This window comes from Nannospalax galili, unplaced genomic scaffold (assembly GCF_000622305.1).
Source record: "Nannospalax galili isolate Female #2095 unplaced genomic scaffold, S.galili_v1.0 scaffold768, whole genome shotgun sequence".
NCBI classification, from domain to species: Eukaryota; Metazoa; Chordata; class Mammalia; order Rodentia; family Spalacidae; genus Nannospalax; species Nannospalax galili.
This window is the reverse complement of record NW_008360317.1, coordinates 8,118,918-8,136,851: the sequence shown is the minus strand read 5'-3', so window position 1 is coordinate 8,136,851 and position 17,934 is coordinate 8,118,918. Positions and strand designations below refer to the sequence as shown.

The following is a 17,934-nucleotide window of genomic DNA, read 5'->3' as shown; positions in this document are numbered from 1 at the left end:
GTGGACTGCTCATAAAAATCCTTTTGCTCCTACTATTAAGCATCAGGTCACTGTTGGCAGAGAGGCACACCGTGATTTCTACTTTCCATGGGTGCTTAAGAGCAGATTTTCCAGGAGGCTCTCAGGGGTACACTACTTTAGAACATGCTGGTATGAGGTGCTCTTCTGAGTCATGGCTAGAATTACAACTGTGGTAGCTTGTGTCTTCAGCAAAGCAGTGAATTCAGTAGTACCCTCTCCGGCCACACATGAAGATCCTGCTTCCGCCTACCCTCACATTATCTGCCTTCCTCACTGATCTTCTCCGGGAGGCATAAGCTGCTTTACCTTGGGACTACAAAGGTAGCATAACGCTGGTGTTCTTTTTCTAGAAGCTTATGGAAGTCCTACAGGGAAGGGCTACAGGGAGCCCTGGAGTTTTTACATATGTACTCATATACCAGTGTTTGTGTAGGGGTTAGAGGACAACTAGAAGACGTGGTTCTCTGCTTCCACCATGTGGGTCCTGGGGATCAATCAATTTGTGAGGTTTGGCAGTAAGCACTTTTACCCACTGAGTCATCTTGCTGGCCCAATTGGGATTATAGGTGTGAGCCACCATTACCCAGCCAACCTTGGCTTTTTCTCAGGAATTTTCTGTTAGCTCTCTTCTTTTTCCTTCCTTTTACCCTGAGGTTCAATGCCATTCTGGCTGCCTAAGGTGATGAGGCCAGTGCTGATGATTGCTAACAATTACATAGGGTTAGGCTGCAGACTTAACTGTAGTGGAGTGCTGTGTGATACACAGATGTTCTACCTACAGTGGGGTTCCGTCAGTTGACAATATCACAAGTAGTAAGTGCATTTAATGTATTTAAACTCTCAAACCTTATAGCTTAATTTAGCCTGCATTAAACATGTTCAGGATACTTTCATTAGCCAGTAGTTGGAAAAACTTGTTGAATACAAAACATTTAATAAAGTTATTATGAAGAAATTTGAATCAAAATTTGAAGTATTACATATACTGAGTATTGTTTTTGCACCATGGTAAGGTTGAAAAATCAGAAGTTCAACTGCTTTAAATCACGATTTTCTAGAAAAGTGGATAGTATTCTTTTTTTAATATCAGCTTCTGAGAATAGCACAGTTTGGAGGTCTGCATACCTCCAATAGCCCCTCATACGGCACACTGCTCAAGGCCAAGAGAAATATGCACGTTTCTTGGGGGTGTGAAAAAATGGTTCAACATGAAATTTTATTATACCTGAAAACATAAAATACTGTAATATATGAATACATGCAAATGCATAAATTGGCAGTTTAATTAGTTATAGTCTCTGCCGGGAAACTTGAATCTTGGAGCTATTTAAACACCCCCTACACAGAAATTCATCCCTAGAATTAGCGAGTTAGTGCTCCCCACAGACCACAGACCAGAGGTTCTGAAAGGATAAGAACTTAAGTACAAAGAGATAACTGCATTTTATGGGTTCTCTGCACAATTATTTGTAAATAATTTAGTTCCCATGTACCAAGATACATCATTTTGGCTGCTCAGGAAAAGGCATTTTCACTGGAGTAAAATCAGGCAATTAGTTTTTAAAGGAAAAATTTAAATGTGTCTATTAATTTGCATTGGAGTAAGTAACTTACAAAAATAAACTTTGAGTCCCAGTAAAGGAGAAAGATTGACAGGGTCAGACAAGGTCCTGTGGTCTGTCTCAGGAAACAATGGGCATCCTGACTCCTTGTGCTCTGTTGGCACTGTGTGGGGTTCAGGGAAATCGGAACAAACTCAGAGCTTGTTTCTGTGGCAGCTGAATTCTGTGGTGTCAGTCTTGATAGTGGGCTTGGCCTGGGAGGAGAGTTAGTACACTAGTTTATGATGCTTTTCTTCTCCCCTCACCCCCAGGATGAAGTGTCCTCTGGCTGGTACAAATAAAAGATTCCTAATTAACACAATTAAGAACACATTGCCCTCTCAAAAAGAGCAAGACCATGAACAAAAAGAGAGCAGCAAGAAACCTGTGAAAAGCCAAGACCCAAAAGAAACAAACTCGAAGAAGCACAGAAGCCACCCCTATAAGCACAGCTTGCACCCAGCCCGAGGCTCAAGGGGCTGCTCGCCCCCAAGGAAGCAGACCTCCCGGGACAAACATGACGCTCGACCCAACAGGCAGTGAGGGGGAGCCGCAGGACCACGCCAGCCTAGCCCTACACCTGTCATCCAGGTGCATGAGGACAGGTATGGGATGGCAGGGCTGTGCCACCTGAGAATGACTTTCCCAGTATGTCCGTTGTTGTTTTTAAGGTGGCTGTTGTTAACAGGAAAAAAAAAATGACCTCATAACTCTTCAAGGAAACAAATATTAACTAGCTTGCTCTTAAGATGTCTTGGCAAGTGTGAATTGCTTAAGCAGTGTATTGTTCCCCTGTGTTGTTTTTATTCTATCTTGTTTGGAAGTTAGTTTTAAAACAAGCAATTCTAGAACTTAAAATTTTCAGATTGTTAAAAATAGTTCCAGTTTTTTGATGTACTGAACTTTTTTGGTCATTTCCCAAAAATTCTCTAAAAATAAAATATTTATAAATCCTATGCTTCACTTTTCTGGTTTTCTGGGTGTCAAATTCTGACTATTGACCGTATTGATGAAAATTTGTATCAGAAACTCAGTGATAGTTCTGTGTTTTTCTTGTAAGTTACAGTTCAGGGACTTAGTGCTGTGTGTCAGCCAGCAGAGGTTAAAAAGTGATTCTGTTGTGTCCTGTGCATCTTCAGACTGTTTCCTTAGATGGAATGAATTTCCTATACTTATTTTTTAATATATAGGTTTAAAGTGATATTTTTAAAATAACCCTTAATAGTTAAAATTACTATAACTTTTACTATAGATTTTAACTGAAGACTTACGCTACACTTGTACAGTTCTTCCCAGAAATCTTCATTTTAAATAAAAGTTTGCAAAGCCTTTGCCTTCCCCCCACCCCAGTGTTTTATATTTTAACATACAATTACAAACCTTTCAAACCTTTATTCTTCCTTCATATTCAGGAAGGTGTCACTAAAGGCCCCTGGTGTACAGCTTGTCCCCCTTCCCCACTTTCTCAAAGTGTCCATGCATGGGCATGACTGCCCTTGATAATCACCATGTATAGCCTGCTCCTTGCCTCCTGGAACCACAGAAATCCCTTTCTACCTTCTAGGAAGATGTCAGCTCTTGGGTATGCCACTCCTGCAACCAGGCTGGCTGCACCCTCAACCTGCTTGGGAGTGGTGAACCTAGAATATTCTCACTTGATCTACAGGTCCTCCCAGCCCAGACTCCAGGAGCTCGTCCTGTGACTGAGGGATGAGACACTTCTTATAAAAGCAAGAGGAATCATTTGCTTCATTTGCTTTTACTCAGATACACAGATTAGCCTAGATTATTTGTGCTACATTTGAAATGTTTTAATACTTAGGTATTTATTAGAAATAACAGTCATTGAGTTTTTCACATTTTTGTTTTAATTTAAGTAAAAATAAAGTTGAAGTATATTGTTTATGCATTCTGGGTGTATAGCAAGCTATCAAGTTCATTGTCCTTTAAAGGGAAGTAGCTATGGGGTTGGTGGTCTATCTCAATGGTAGAGCACCTGCCTAGCGATGTCCAGAGTCCTGGGTTCAGTGCCCAGCACCTCCTCCACCACCCTTGTGCTGGATAGCTTTAGTGTCAACTTGACACACCTGGGTTGAGGGAGCCTCAATCGGGAAATTGCCTCTATTGGACTGGCCTGTGGCCATGTCTGAAGGGCATCTTCTTGATGAGTGATGTGGGAGGGCCCAGCCCACTGTGGGTGGTGCCACCCCTGGGCAGGTGGGCCTGTGTTGCATAAGAAAGCAGGCTGAGCAGGGGCCAAGAGAGCAAGCCAGTAAGCAGCATTCCTCCATGGTCTGTGCTCCAGCTCCTGCCTCCAGGTTCCTGCCCTGAGTTCCCACCTTGGGCTCCCAGATGAACTGTGACCTGGGAGATGTAAGCTGAATAAACCCTTTCCTCCCCAAGTTGGTATTGGTCAGAGTGTTTTGTCACAGCGATGAAGAACAAACTAAGACAACCCTCCTCCCCCAATAAAAGGAGAACTGGTTATAATAAGCACTTTTTACACCTAAAATTAGGGGATATTTTTCAGTCTAGCATATTTACTTTTGTAAGTTGTTAGAGAACAAATGACCTAAAAAATTCCTAGAAAGCATTCTTCTGTTTTTAGAAAATGTTATTAGAGTCTTCAAAGTTTTCATCAAGAGCAACCATGGGGGCTAGAGAGATGGCTCAGCAGTTAAGAGCACTTACTGCTCTTCCAGAGGATCTGAATTCAACTCCCAACAACTACGTTGGGCATCTCAAAACCACCTGTAACTCCAGCATTTGAGGATCTGACACCTCTGGCCTCCACAGGCACCTAGATACATAGACAAAGGCATATAGACACACACATATACACATAACTAAAAATAAAAATATAATCTAAAACTGAAAAGGGAAATCATGGGTTTTCTTTGTGTAATAAAGTCTCAAGAGCAAATTATCCATTTTTATTCTGTATCTATACAATAGGTGTTAGGGGCAGGATTGGTTCTGAGCTATTAAAACTACCCCCAGCCTCTGGTTAGCACAGCACTGATGAGAGATCATCGGTCAGCCTGGGCATTACTATCAAGACTTCTAGTGTAACCACACTGAGACATCACAGACACCAAGGTAGAGAAGTTGCACCTTGGTCCTGCCTCTGCCCTTTGCTAGCTGAGAACCTTATATGGGTCACTTTGTGAACCCCAGTTTTTTCATCTACCAACCCAGATGTTCAGACCAAGTCTCTAATGTTGGATAAGAGCGTACAAAATCCCTGATTTTTTAAGACTACTGTTTCATGCTTCTATTAGAAAGTAACAAGACAAATATAAATACAACCTGGTGGAATTCATTCTTTTTTAAATCTCAGTTTAGAAAATATGGTCCCTAGGAAATGTAGAGGATCTCATCATGTCCAAGTCACCATTTAGTGGCTGCTCCTGAACTGCCCATGAGTTGAAGAGGAGGGAGTCGGGGGAGAGTTTTATTCAGGGTAGGCTGAACACTAAAGGTCATTTCCTGGGGTCTGAGTCTAAAAAGTAATCATGGGATTCTGACTTGCCCTGTGATTATCTGTCATTGGCCCCCTCCCACCCCTGAGGGAGCAGAGGAACAACAGCAAATCTGCTTTAGATCTTATCAGAATTTATTATTAGTATGGTACTTGCACTAACCCCCCCGCCACCACCCCTGGTGTTTTTGAGATAGGGTCTCACTATGTAGCACTGGCTGGTCTGGAATGCGTTATATAAACCAGGCTGGCCTCGAACTCCACTTAAGGAAGCCCATCAATATTCCCAGATTTAGTAAGCTACTCTGAACCCATATGGACAGTGATTCAGACCATCTTATCTGATGTTGGGCCTTCTACTTGGGTCCATACAATCCCACCTTGTGAATAAGGTGCTGTTACCCCCATCCCATTTTAGAAATAAGGAAAAGTATGCTCAAGAACACAGAGCTAGGAAATGGTGGAAATGTGGTCCGAGGACTGTCTGAATCAAAACTTCAGATTCTTAGAGTTGAGGATGTAGCTCCACAGTAGAACATTTCCCTAGCATGCAAGGCCTGAGGTTCAATACCCAGCACTGCAAAAGAAAAAACAAAAATTGCAACAAAAGCATATTCTGGCCAGACATGGTGGCAGCACTTGAGACAGAGGTAGGCAGATCTTTGTGAGTTTGAGACCGGTCTGGTCTCTATAGTTCCAGGCCAGCTGGGGCTACAGGGAGACCCTGTCTCAAAAAGACCAAAAAAAAAAAAAAAAAAAAAAAAAAAAAAAAGCATATTCTGCCCTCTACCTTATACCAAATTTGATCCAAACTCAGGCCCCTCAAAACAGGACTGGCTAGCACCTGGGAGGTAGAGGCAGGTAGATCTCGAAGTTCCAGGCCAACCAGGGCTACATAGAAACCTTGTCTCACACAGAAAACAAACACGTATGTCTGTCCCTTGGTCTCCCAGTTTAAAAACATAAACAACTTTGATAACTGATGCTTTTGTAAAAAAAAAAAAAAAAAAAAGGGCTGATATTTACCTCCACAGACGTGAATGTGAAAGCCCATGGAGGAGTGGTTTGCAGTAGTCAACACAGGCCACTATAAACAGCCATCTGCATCGAAGAGAAAAACTCACTGTACATTGAAGAGTTAAATGGCATCTAATGGAACCTCTGAGGGGAAGCCAGGATTTTTATTTCAGATTTAACCTCTCTTTCATCTAAGAATAAAGTAGCTCCCCCCTCATATGGATTCATTTTCCAAGGTTTTAGTTATCCATAGTTAACTGGTATGAAATATTAAATGCAAAATTCTATATTTTAAAAGAAAACAAGAAAGATCGTGTTCATAAAAGTTATAATGTAGCATACTGTTATTATTTTGTTATTGTTAACCTGCATCCAATTTGTAATTAAACTTTTATCAATAATACATATATATATATATACATATTATAATACACACATACACATACACATATACATAGGTATGCTTAGAATTTGCTCCTAACTATGGTTTTAGACACCAATTGGGGTGTCTTGGAATGTGACCCTGCAGATTAGGGGGATTTACCATCGTAAGATTTGGGAGTTAAGAAGTTGGAGACACGAGGCTCCTGGTTCCATGAATCACCTTCTACTATCCAAGGAGTTTAAGGAACTATTTTTGTCCCCTGGCAGAGGAATGTCACCAGATCAAATTGAGCCCTGATGCATGACTCATCTGAAATTTCAGAAGTGAGGAGACTCCTTTGCCAAGTGGAGACTTTCTCAATTAGGAAGAAAGGAAGTGTGATTTCATGTGCCCAGAAAAAACATAAAGTAAGTTAATCCCCACTAAACTGGCAACATTGCAATGAAAATCAAAGGCATTTTACAAATAATTTTTATTTGGGTTACCATATTTCAAATCTCAGAATGCCGTAAGCATTATGATGAAACCAATAACACACAGAGCACATCTTTAGTAGTTGATAAAATGAACTGTTCATCTTCATAGTCCTATAATTTTTGGTCATATATATACATACATACCTGCATGAAACAAACTCAAGATACAGCAGATCGTATGTCATGCCAGAGACATTCTCTTAATAAGTAAATAGCTTGCCCTCAACAGTGGTCCTCGGTCCTCCTTACATTGACTTTTCTCATTAGCTTGTTGGGCATAGCTCACTCAAGATTAACTAGTACAGCCTATTCAACAACTAGCCCCTATTTACTCCAAATTATAGACCCATTCATCTACTGGATATACCAGCTCTTTCCGGAGTTTTCGCTGAGATTTGTGAGGATGGACTAAGGAACACCCCACACACAAGGTCCCAGAAACAAAACAGATTCTTACCAAAGTTCCCCCTGGAGAACCAGATGAGTTTGGGGGGGCTTACTTAAAGAGCCTCAATGAACCCAAAGCAGCCACACCAGAAAGTCTGCACCCAGGATGGGTCATGGCTCCTACCAGGCTGTGTAGATGGAGCCCCTTTCCCCTCATCTTCTCTAACCTATATACTCTAACCCCTCCCTGAGACCCTGAGGCCATATGCAGTTGGGCAGAATTACATACAACTGGTTGAGAGGAGTGGCTGGATACTCAGGTGAGTGTTCAGTGACCCCTTCAGCCCGTCTTTCTATGAGGGAAGGCCAACAGTCTACAGCCCAGCTATGATGTCTTTGCAAGCAGGTCCAGCAGAACTCATGAAGATGGCGGCTGTGCAACATTCCACCCCTTCCTCTGCCTCTCACATTCTTTCATAGCCCCCCTTCTACAAGGGTTCCTTGGAGAGTGTGACATAAATATCTGACTGTTCCCCCCCAGCTCCAGTGAGGTACTGAACCCTTGTGCCCTGTGGTCAACCCTTCCATCTCCAGAACATGGCTGTTGGTGAGTCTCGGAGATACTCCTTCTGCTATGAAACACGAGAGGAAAAGGAAGAAAAATGTAAAACAAAAAATCACCCAAACAGTTACTGACAGCAATAGTAATTTATGGCCATAAACACAAATGTTGGGACACACTTTAGCATGTTCATAATATTCATTTACCAAAGCAATACCAGTTGCTTCTCTACCGGGGCCTCTGACTTCCCTGGTCACAGATGTTTGTCTAAGTTTCCTATACTAGATATGAATCTTCCCCTGTGGAGCTGGTCTAATCAGAGCATTGGTTCTACCCATGACCACTTATGCCACTATTATACTAGATGGCACATCTTGCCTGGCACTTCCTTCATGAAGCATGTAGGATCTATAGCTGAGTGGGACCTTTGGCCTTAATTCTCCCCAGCAATCTTAGTGACACCTTCTGGCACCACAAGAGCTACCCTGCTGGAGGGGACACTTCTGGCTCAGTCCTAACTTTATTCCAAATCCTGCCACCAAAGCATACTGTGAATTCAGTCATAGGGTTTACCATTCAGTTCTAGAATGCAACTAGCAGCAGTAGCAATAGCCTTAATCATTTTAGGGATCTTTGTGACCAACAACTAAAGAAGGTAACCTAGCATGGGGATTCTCAATCAACAACTTTATGGCTTCCAGGAGCATCTGTTTCTACTCTCACAAGACACTTGTTTTCTCTTTTACAGGCACAGGTGTAGGCTGTTGCAGAATTTTCCTAATCACCGTGGTGGGTACCATTTGTGTCTTACCCAACCATAAAGCTCATAAGAATTCCATGGCTACGCCTAGCCTTCTCACTCTTTGTGAACACTTTTTCATGCTTGCTCATTCAGGTGCACTTGCACGTCTCTTCAGTAGATTTCCAAACCTGCAAAAACACTCAAAGTTTAGCAATGTCATATATATATATATACCTTTTACAGAGGATGAGCAGGACAACACCACACAGTCAGTCCTGAACCACCATCCCACAATGAATAGTGGGGTTGTGGAGATAACCTTGGTGAAGCACTCTGAAAGTTCATTATCGTACCTTCCAAGCAAGTGTCAGGGGATCACAGAGGTTTGCCACTTAGGAGATGCTAAAGTAAACTGGTAGTAAGATCTAGTCCATCTGTTCTTAGCAGTTATCTGATTCATCCTGGAGTACTCTTATGGGGTCTCCCTGCATTTCCTCACCCTACTGACCTCAGTGGAGCTGGCTGAAGCCATAAAGCCAAGGTGGAACATAGGATGGTATAGCTGTACCACCCCCCAGCTCCCACAGTTGGGCCCACCAGCCAATCAAAGCTGTGCCCTGCCTGCCAATCAAGACTGTATCTGCCTGCTAGTTAGGCTGTGCCCACACTGCCAGTCACAGATTCACTACTCAGAGACCATCTGTGCCTCTCTCTTTTTATATCTGTCAGCTAATACCCATTGCTTGTGATGTTCTTGGTGGCTACCAGAAACCAAGATACACCTAGTCTCAGTGTCTGCCCAAGCCTGAATATTCTGAGAAACAATGTGGACTGTCTAGTCACCCTGTATGGTCCTCACTGCAAACACCCCTAGCTACCACATTAGGGGAGTAGCTGTTGGGGTTTCCACCCTCAAAGTGCTCCATCCTCCACAGCAGCCTGCACAGTGGGGCTCATCAGCTCTTCTAATGTTCCATCCCTGTCCCAGGGTCTCTGCTGCACTGACCGCTTTTTCTTCCCTATGGTTAACACAGTCCTATCTTGACCCATGGCAGAGACATCATATTACCACCTCTCTCCTCAGTTCTTAAACTATTACCTTCACCTTGCATCTTCTTCCTCTACTATCTAACACTTTCCAGAAGGGCTCCTTAGCGTAGATCCAGTTGGTGTACTTGCTATCCTCTGGCCAGCTAGCTGTAAGATACGGCAAGCTAATACCTCCATCTCTTCCTCCCACTTATTCAATTTGGCCTCTCTGGTACCATGTGGGAGACTCTTATCCCCCAAACTGTGACCAGACCACAGCTTTTGTGTGCTAATCCTGAGGAATATGTCCTAGACACATTCCTTATATAGCAGTGACCAGGCAACCTCTGCAGCTGCTTCAACAGGCTTGCCCTGGTGTACTACTCTCAGGGACCTAATGTCTGTTCTAGATCCTCAACTGTTCTTTGTTGTTTTGTTTGAGACAGGGTCTCAAACATCACTCTGGATGACCTGGAACTTGCTGTGTAGATTAGGCTGGCCTCAAACTCAGACATCTGTCTGCCTCTGCTCCTCGAATGCTAGGATTAAAGGTGTGCACCTCTACACCTGACCCTCAGCTGTTCTCAAAGCAGCTCCATGCTCACACAGTGGCCTCTACTCATCAAGTAGACGTGACACTCCATACCATCTAGAAACCTGCCAGTCTGGAATTCCTCCCATGAGTCATTCCACCTTCAGGTGGCCTCACCTTCGTCACATATCTCACTGCCCTCTGCCAATGCCACTGCCACTACCCCCAAAAGGCACACCACCACACGCCACACAGGGACAGAGAGCCATGTCAAATTCCCTCTGTAGACACTCCATCCCCAGGTAGCAGAGCTTCAGCTACTTGCCTCATCAACCCAGCGGGAGCAACACTCTTGCTCCCCCTAAATTCAGCTCTGGTTTTGTCATATCCTGCCAGTTACTCCAATGTGTTTTGAGAATTTTTGCCTTGCTGGGGTTTGGGGGTCAGTGGAAGTCGGGGACTACTAAGTAACACCTACCTACCTCGAAGTTCCCAATAACAGGGGCTGGAGAGATGAGTCAGTGGTTAAGAACATTTGCTGTTCTTCCAGAGCACCCGGGTTCAATTCCCAGCACCCACAAGGCAGCTAACAACCATCTGTATCTTCAGTTCCAAGGGTTCCTACACCCTTTTCTGGCCTCTGCAGAGCATTGTATGTATGCAGTGAACTTAACATACAAGCAGGCAAAACACATACACACACACACACACACACACACACACATACCCATATATAAATCATAAAAAAATTTTTTAGGTTCCCAATGAGAAACCAAAGTTCAGTTCTACCAAAGTTACCCTGGAGAACCATTGAAGTTATCAGATTTACTTACAGAGCAGTGTTGAGTGGTTACTTGGTGAGAGGTTTATAGGAGTGTAGATGAACTCAAAGCAGCCAGACCAAAAGTCTGCACATAGCATGGGTCATGTCTTCCCTCTGGTTGGGTGGATGGAGCCCTCTTCCCCTAGTCTATATTCCCCTAGCCTCTATATTCTAGCCCCTCCCTAGGGCAGAATTGCCTGATAGGAGTGACTGGCCACCCAGGCAAGGGTGCACTGACCCTCAAGGTCAGCAGTCTACAAGCCCACCTGTGATGGTCTTTGCAAACAGGCACAGCGAACTCACAAAGATGGTCGTTGTTAGCTTGGAAGATAATGCTGTGTTTACAACCGTTTACAAAGAAAAAACTGCAAGACCTAAACATGTTGTATAATCCATTCATGTTTTCATCTATGTGGTCAGTCAGTTAGAGAGCCAGGCACTATAACAAGCACATGCCAGGGCAAAATTTTAGCAAATTTACCTTTGCCTTAAAATCTTCTAGGTTATGCCTGTGTTCCATATTTAAGAGTGCAAGCTACTCACTCGGCACATTATTTGCTTCCCCCTGAACATTTGGCTTGCCACAGTAATTCCAGTCTTCCATATGAGTGGATTGTTCAGTTCATGGTTGCAGATACTCTACTCTCATTTTCATTTTCTTAAAAAATCCATTTGGGGTTGGCAAGATGGCTCAGCAGGTAAAGGCAAGCCTGATGACCTGAGTTCAATACCTAGAACCCACATATAGGAGAGAACTGACTTCTACAAGTTGCTCTCTGGCCTACACACACACACACACACGCACACACACACACACACACACACACACACACACACACACTCTCACACACACAATAATAATAATAAATACATTTATTTTTTTAATTTGAAAAGAAGCAGACATATTTAAGCCATTGTGAGAAGAAAAATGAACCCATCAAAAATGGCATAGAATGGCGTAGAGATGCAGGAGATGATAGAACTAGTGGCTGAGGCCAATATATATTTTTCTGTTTAGTCATAAAAGTAGAGAAAAGAATAAATATTAGCAACATGGAGAGTAGTTTTGAAAGACCCAGTCAAATACATAGAGATTGTCTTCTCGTCCAAAGAGGGCTTATTTTGGCTCACATTTCAAGGGTAAAGTCCATCATGGTGGGGAAGTTATGGTGGCAGGAGCTCAAGGGCAGCTGGTCACATTGAGTCCACAATTAGGAAGCAGAGAGAGATGAATGTTAATGCTTTACTCACTTTCCTTTTTTTAAACATTTTTTTTTGAATTTTTGTGCATTTCATATAATACATCTTAATCATATTTAGACACCCTCCTCTGTCTGCACCCCCTCATAGTCCACCCAGAGGATTTCATGCATCCTGTCATTTATGCCAGGGCCTATCAAGCCAAGTTTGTGTACTCAGCTGTCTCTCGGTATGAGTTCAGTCTCTGGAGCCTGTTCAGCCTATCTAGCATCACTCCCTTAAAGAATATCAACTCTCCCTCATCCAGCAGTGATCAGCTGCCAATAATTCCTTGGCTAAGGTTAGGGCCTCCTGCCCGTTTCCCCAGTTCTATTCTGGTTTTTGTCTGATTGAGATTACATGGGTCTTGTGCATGTTGTCACCATTGCTGTAAGTTTATGTGAGCAAATGTCCAGGAGCCTGTAAGACTGTTTCCTTATGGTCACCTACTAACCCTGGCTCTTAGAATCTCTCCACCCCCTCTTAAGCAAAGGTCCCTGATCCCTGGGTGGGTGAAGTTTAATATGGGAGTCCTATCCAGGGGCTTGCACTCTACAGTCTCTTATTCTTTACACTTTAGCCACGTATGGCTTTCTGTGTTCATCGCCCTGTTGCATAAGGAATCTTCACTGATGAGAGATGCGTAAGTATTCTTTCTAACCCCTGTTGCACTGTGGTTCATGAGCCTTAGGTGTAGAGGTTCCATTGTAGATGTGTCACTTAGGGTTGAACATCACAGACACTTATTCTCTGTGTGTGACAGTTATGGAACTCTGTAATAATCTCCATCTGTTGCAAAAAAAAAAAAAGCTTCTTTGATGAGTGGTGACTGGCATACTTGTCTGTAAAAATAAGGATCCATATTTAGTAGATAGTAAGAAATTACATTTGAAAGACATAGGATTTTCCCTAAGATCTATGACCTCTCCAGCCATGTATGTTTGGCTGTGTTTACAGTGCCACACGAGTTCCCTCCCATTGAGTGGGGTTTAAGTCCAATTAGATAGATGTGGATTACCCTTAAGATAAAAGTGCCACTACTGCCCCAATATAGTTTGCTGTGCCAGCCATTGCTATGGTTATTAGGCCTTAAAGTTGGGGATGATTTTCTTAATTGATTTTCTCCCTTAGCAGCTTGGAAAGGGAGAAACTATGAGGGCTAGTCTTGCCAGTCCCTGATTACCTCCCAGAACTTGAAGGTAAGACCCTATTGCTGAAGACAGGATATACTTTGGACACAGGACTTGGAGCAGTGGAGCTTGAACTGACCTGGAAGCCTCTTCCCCGAAGACTAGTTCACTTTCTTTTTTTTAATTTTAATTTTATTTTTAATTATGTTTATATGTGTGTGGATATGTACACATGAATAGAGAGGTGCTCATGGAGACCAGAAGAGGGTACTGGATCCCCTGGAGCTGGAGTTGTGAGCAGGTGTGAGCCACCAGACATAGATGCTAAGAACTGAACTTGCATCCTTGGCAAGAACAGAACATACTCTTAACTGCTGAATTATCTCTCCAGCCTATTTTCTCTTTTTTATTCAGCCCAGGACCCCAGCCCATCAAATGGTATGCCCACAATTAAGGTGGGTCTTCCCACCTCAATTAATCTAATCAAGATAATCCCTCACAGGTATGCCCAGAGTCTTGTCTTCTGGGTGATTTTATTTATTTTAATATTTTATTTATTATTTTTATTTCATATGTACGGGTGTATTGTCTGCATATATGTAAGTGTACCAATATAGAGGGCCTTGGGTTCCCCTGGAACTGGAGTTACAGACAGTTGTTAGCTGCCATGTGGGTACTGGGAATCAAATCAGGGTCCTTTACAAGAGCACTCAGTGCTCTTAACTACTAAGCTGTATCTCCAGCCCCTTCTAGGTGCTTTTAGATCCTGACTAATGTTAACCATTACCGACATGAAACTACAATGTCTGAGATGTATTATAGGATTAGTGACAGATGAAATATTATATTAAAATGACAGAGCAAAAGACACTATTCAGAATCAACTATAGAAAGAAATAACTGGACTGAAAAGAAACAGAGTATCACTGAGCTCTGGGGTAAATTCAAATGACCAAATGCACTTATAATTGGTATTTCAAAAGATAGGGACAAATGGAGAAAAATATTTGCAGAAATATTGACCAATTTTTTTCAGATATAACAAAAACTAAGACAAGCATGGTGGCTCATGCTTATAATCCCAATACTTGGGAGACTGAGGCAGGATTCCTGTGAATTCATGGCCAGCCTGAGCCATATAGTGAGATCTAGATCTGTTAAGGCTACAAGTGAGATACTGTCTCAATCACCCAATCAATCAACCAATAAATAAATAGATAAATAAATAGTGAAAACTGTAAATGCACAAACACAAAAAGGTGCAACGAACTCCAAGAATAAGAAATACAAAGTAAACCACATCAAGACACGTATGGTGGTTAATCTTGACTGTGGATAGACTGAAAAGTGCCTAGGAGATTAATAAAGTACATATATCTGTGAGAATGTTTCCAGAGATGATTAACTAAGGGGGAACGTCCACCCTGGATGTGGGCTGTATGTACCATCCCATAGCTGAGGACCCAGATGGAATAGGAATAAGAGGGTGGGAAGCAAGCCCACACAACAGTCATTCTCTCTCTGTCTCTGTCTTTGTTTCTCTTTCTCTCTTCCTCCTCTCTCTCTCTCTCTCTCTCTCTCTCTCTCTCTCTCTCCCCCCTTCCCTCTGTCCCTCCCTCTTCCTTTTCTGGCCACCATGAAATGAGCTGCCCTTCTCCATGACATCTTCCCCACCATGATAGACTGAAACTTCTGGAACTCTGACCCCAAATAAATCTTTCCATCCTAAAAATTCTTCTATTGGCATATCATATTATGGGACTTACAACTAATAATTTGCCTTGAGTCTCAAGGAGACTTTGAATTTGGGCTTTTGAATGATGTTGGAACTATTAAGACTAGGGAAGCTCTTGGAGATGGACTGCATGCATTTTGCATTATGAGATGGGCATGAGTCTTTTGGAGGTCTAGAGTGAAATCTACAATCAAGGTAAATGTGTTTGGGTGTCAAGTTAACACAAGGTGGACTTGTTAATCATTAATCTTGATGGTTAGTGATTGGCTTGAGTAATATCTAGATTAATAATGCTTACCTCTAACTAAAAGCTGAAGACTCACCCTGAATGTAGGTGAACTATCCCCTAGGTTAGGAACCTAATGGAATAAGAGGGGGGAAAGGAGAAAGCCAAGGGTACAGACATTCTGTCTCTGCTTCCTGTATGTCACAAGGTAAACTTTCTACCCTCCCCACCATAATGAACCTTTGAAAATGATCTGAAATAAATCTTTCCTTTCCTTCCTTAAAATGTCTTGCTCAATTATTATATTATGGTAATAAAAAGTCTGGTTAATACAGCAGCTAAAAATCAATTTGTTTTGAGTTCCAGGACAGCTGGGGCTACAGGGAGACCCTGTCTCAAAAAGACAAAAAACAAAACAAAACAAAACAAAAACATGTTTAAACGAGGTGGAGTCTGTGTTGACAATTGTTATTTTCTTCCTGTAGAAAATCAAATTGTTTTAAATTAATGATAAAGACACATGAAGAGCAGTCAGAGGAAGAACACAATGTGTTCAGAAAAATAATGATAAGGATAAAAGATGCCATAGCCAGGTGTGGTGGCTCATGCAAGGAATCTGAGCAGGAGGATTGCCATGAGCCCGGGTCAGCCTGGGATACATAGTAAGTTCCAGGCCAGCTTGGCTACAGAGTGAGACCCTGCATTAAAACAAACCAGAAAAATAAAAAAGCATCATCTAGAACAGCAGAAACAGGAAAACAACATCATTAAAACACAGGAAGAAAATAACAATTGTCAACACAGACGTCACCTCATTTAAACATGTTTTTAAAGTGAAATGTCTTAGCTGATATCCTCACCCTCACTTCTCACCATCCTCCTGCCATTGCACCCAAAGGCCTCTAGGGATGAAGTTTCACAGCCCTGGAGTCACAGCTCCAGGCTGCAACTGTCACCAGTATGAGGCCTTGTGACATGTGAGGGGAAGTTCTGAATGGAGCCACAGTGAGGCACTATAGTCTTGGGATTTTTTTTTAAAACAATTTTTTTTTTTTTAAGATACTAATTTTTGTTACAAAAGTTACACTTTTATTTCTTAAGAGACCAATAAAAAGAAAATGAGTGCATAAATTCTACTCTTTCTTTACTCTTGCTTAATGGAGAAAGTCTGAATGTTCTCCAATATAAGAGTAAAAATAAGATAAACTCTCAGTACTTTTTTTTTTTTAGACAGGGTATCATATCCCAGACTTTAAACTCAGTAGTTAAGGATGACCATAAACCTCCTGCCTCCATGAGGCCAGAGTGAGGATTACAAACATGTACCACCACACCTGGTTTATGCAGTGCTGAAAATCAAACCCAGGCTTCATGCATGATAGGACTCTATCAACTGAGCTACATTCCTAGCCCTAGTTCTCAGTGCTTCTGTTTAAGATTTTCCTGGAGAGTCTAGCCAATGAAAACTAATGGTATTCATATCAAAACAAAATAATTAAAACCCTTTTGCTTTGCAGTTGACATGATTTCTATGTAGAATATACTACATAACTCCAGTTCCAGGGGATCTGACGCCCTCTTCTGGCCTCCATGGGCATTGCATACACATGGTGTACTTATATACATGTAGGCAAAACACTTCATTGTTTAAAAATTATTTTTATGTGTGTGAGTGTATTGCTTGCATGTAGGTAGGTGCACCTGTGTCATACAATGCCTATGGAGGTTAGAAGAGGGTATTGGAGCCCCTGAAGTGGAGTTATGGACAGTTGTTAGGCACCATGTGGGTGCTAGGAATTGAACATGAGTCCTCTGAAAGAGCAGTCAGTGCTCTTAACCTCTGAGCCATCTTTCCAGCCCCAGGCAAAACACTTCCATACATAAAAATAACTAAATAAAATAAGTAAATAAAAATAAAAACACTCATACATATAAAATAAAAATAAATATTTTGTTTTTAATTTTTGCTGTTGCTGTTTTTGAGTTAACCAGAGTCGGGGCTGGAGAGATGGCTCAGTGGTTAAGAACACTGGTTGTTCTTGCAGAAGACCTGGGTTCAAATCCCAGCACCCACATGGCAGCTAACAACTGTCCAAAACTCCAGTTCCAGGGGATCCAACAGCCTCTTCTGTCCTCCAAGGGCATTGCACGACACAAGTACACTTACCTACATGCAGGCATAACACTTGTACACATAAAATTTAAAAATAAATAAATAAAATATTTTTTTTAAAGTTGACCAGAGTCTTAACCAAAACACTGTGAAGCTCAAAGTACTGGTACACCCTTGTAATGTCAGCACTTAGGAGGTTGAAGCAAGAAGATCATAATGTCAAGGCCAGCCTGGGCTATATAGCAAGAATCTGTTTCAAAACAACCCCTGAAATACATGATAAAAATGAGCAAGACTAGTACACTGAAAACTGTAGGATTAAAATCGTAACTTAGAGTTTTCAAATCTTAAAGATCTAAGTCAATGGAAAAATCACCATGCTCATGAATGGGAATATTTAATATTTTTAAAATGTCATCCTCCTAAAATATACAA

General features: G+C 42.0%; 1 protein-coding gene across 1 annotated transcript in view; it reads left to right on the top strand.

Moving 5' to 3' along the window:
• LOC115066761 (protein POLR1D-like) overlaps positions 1-2,578 on the top strand; it is a 51,671-nt gene extending 49,093 nt beyond the window's left edge. Inside the window, exon 3 of the mRNA XM_029559660.1 lies at positions 1,895-2,578. Within this exon, the coding sequence (XP_029415520.1) occupies positions 1,895-2,165 (271 nt within the window). The 3' untranslated portion in view covers positions 2,166-2,578. The remainder of the gene's footprint in view (positions 1-1,894) is intronic.
• The last annotated feature ends 15,356 nt before the right edge of the window (positions 2,579-17,934 follow it).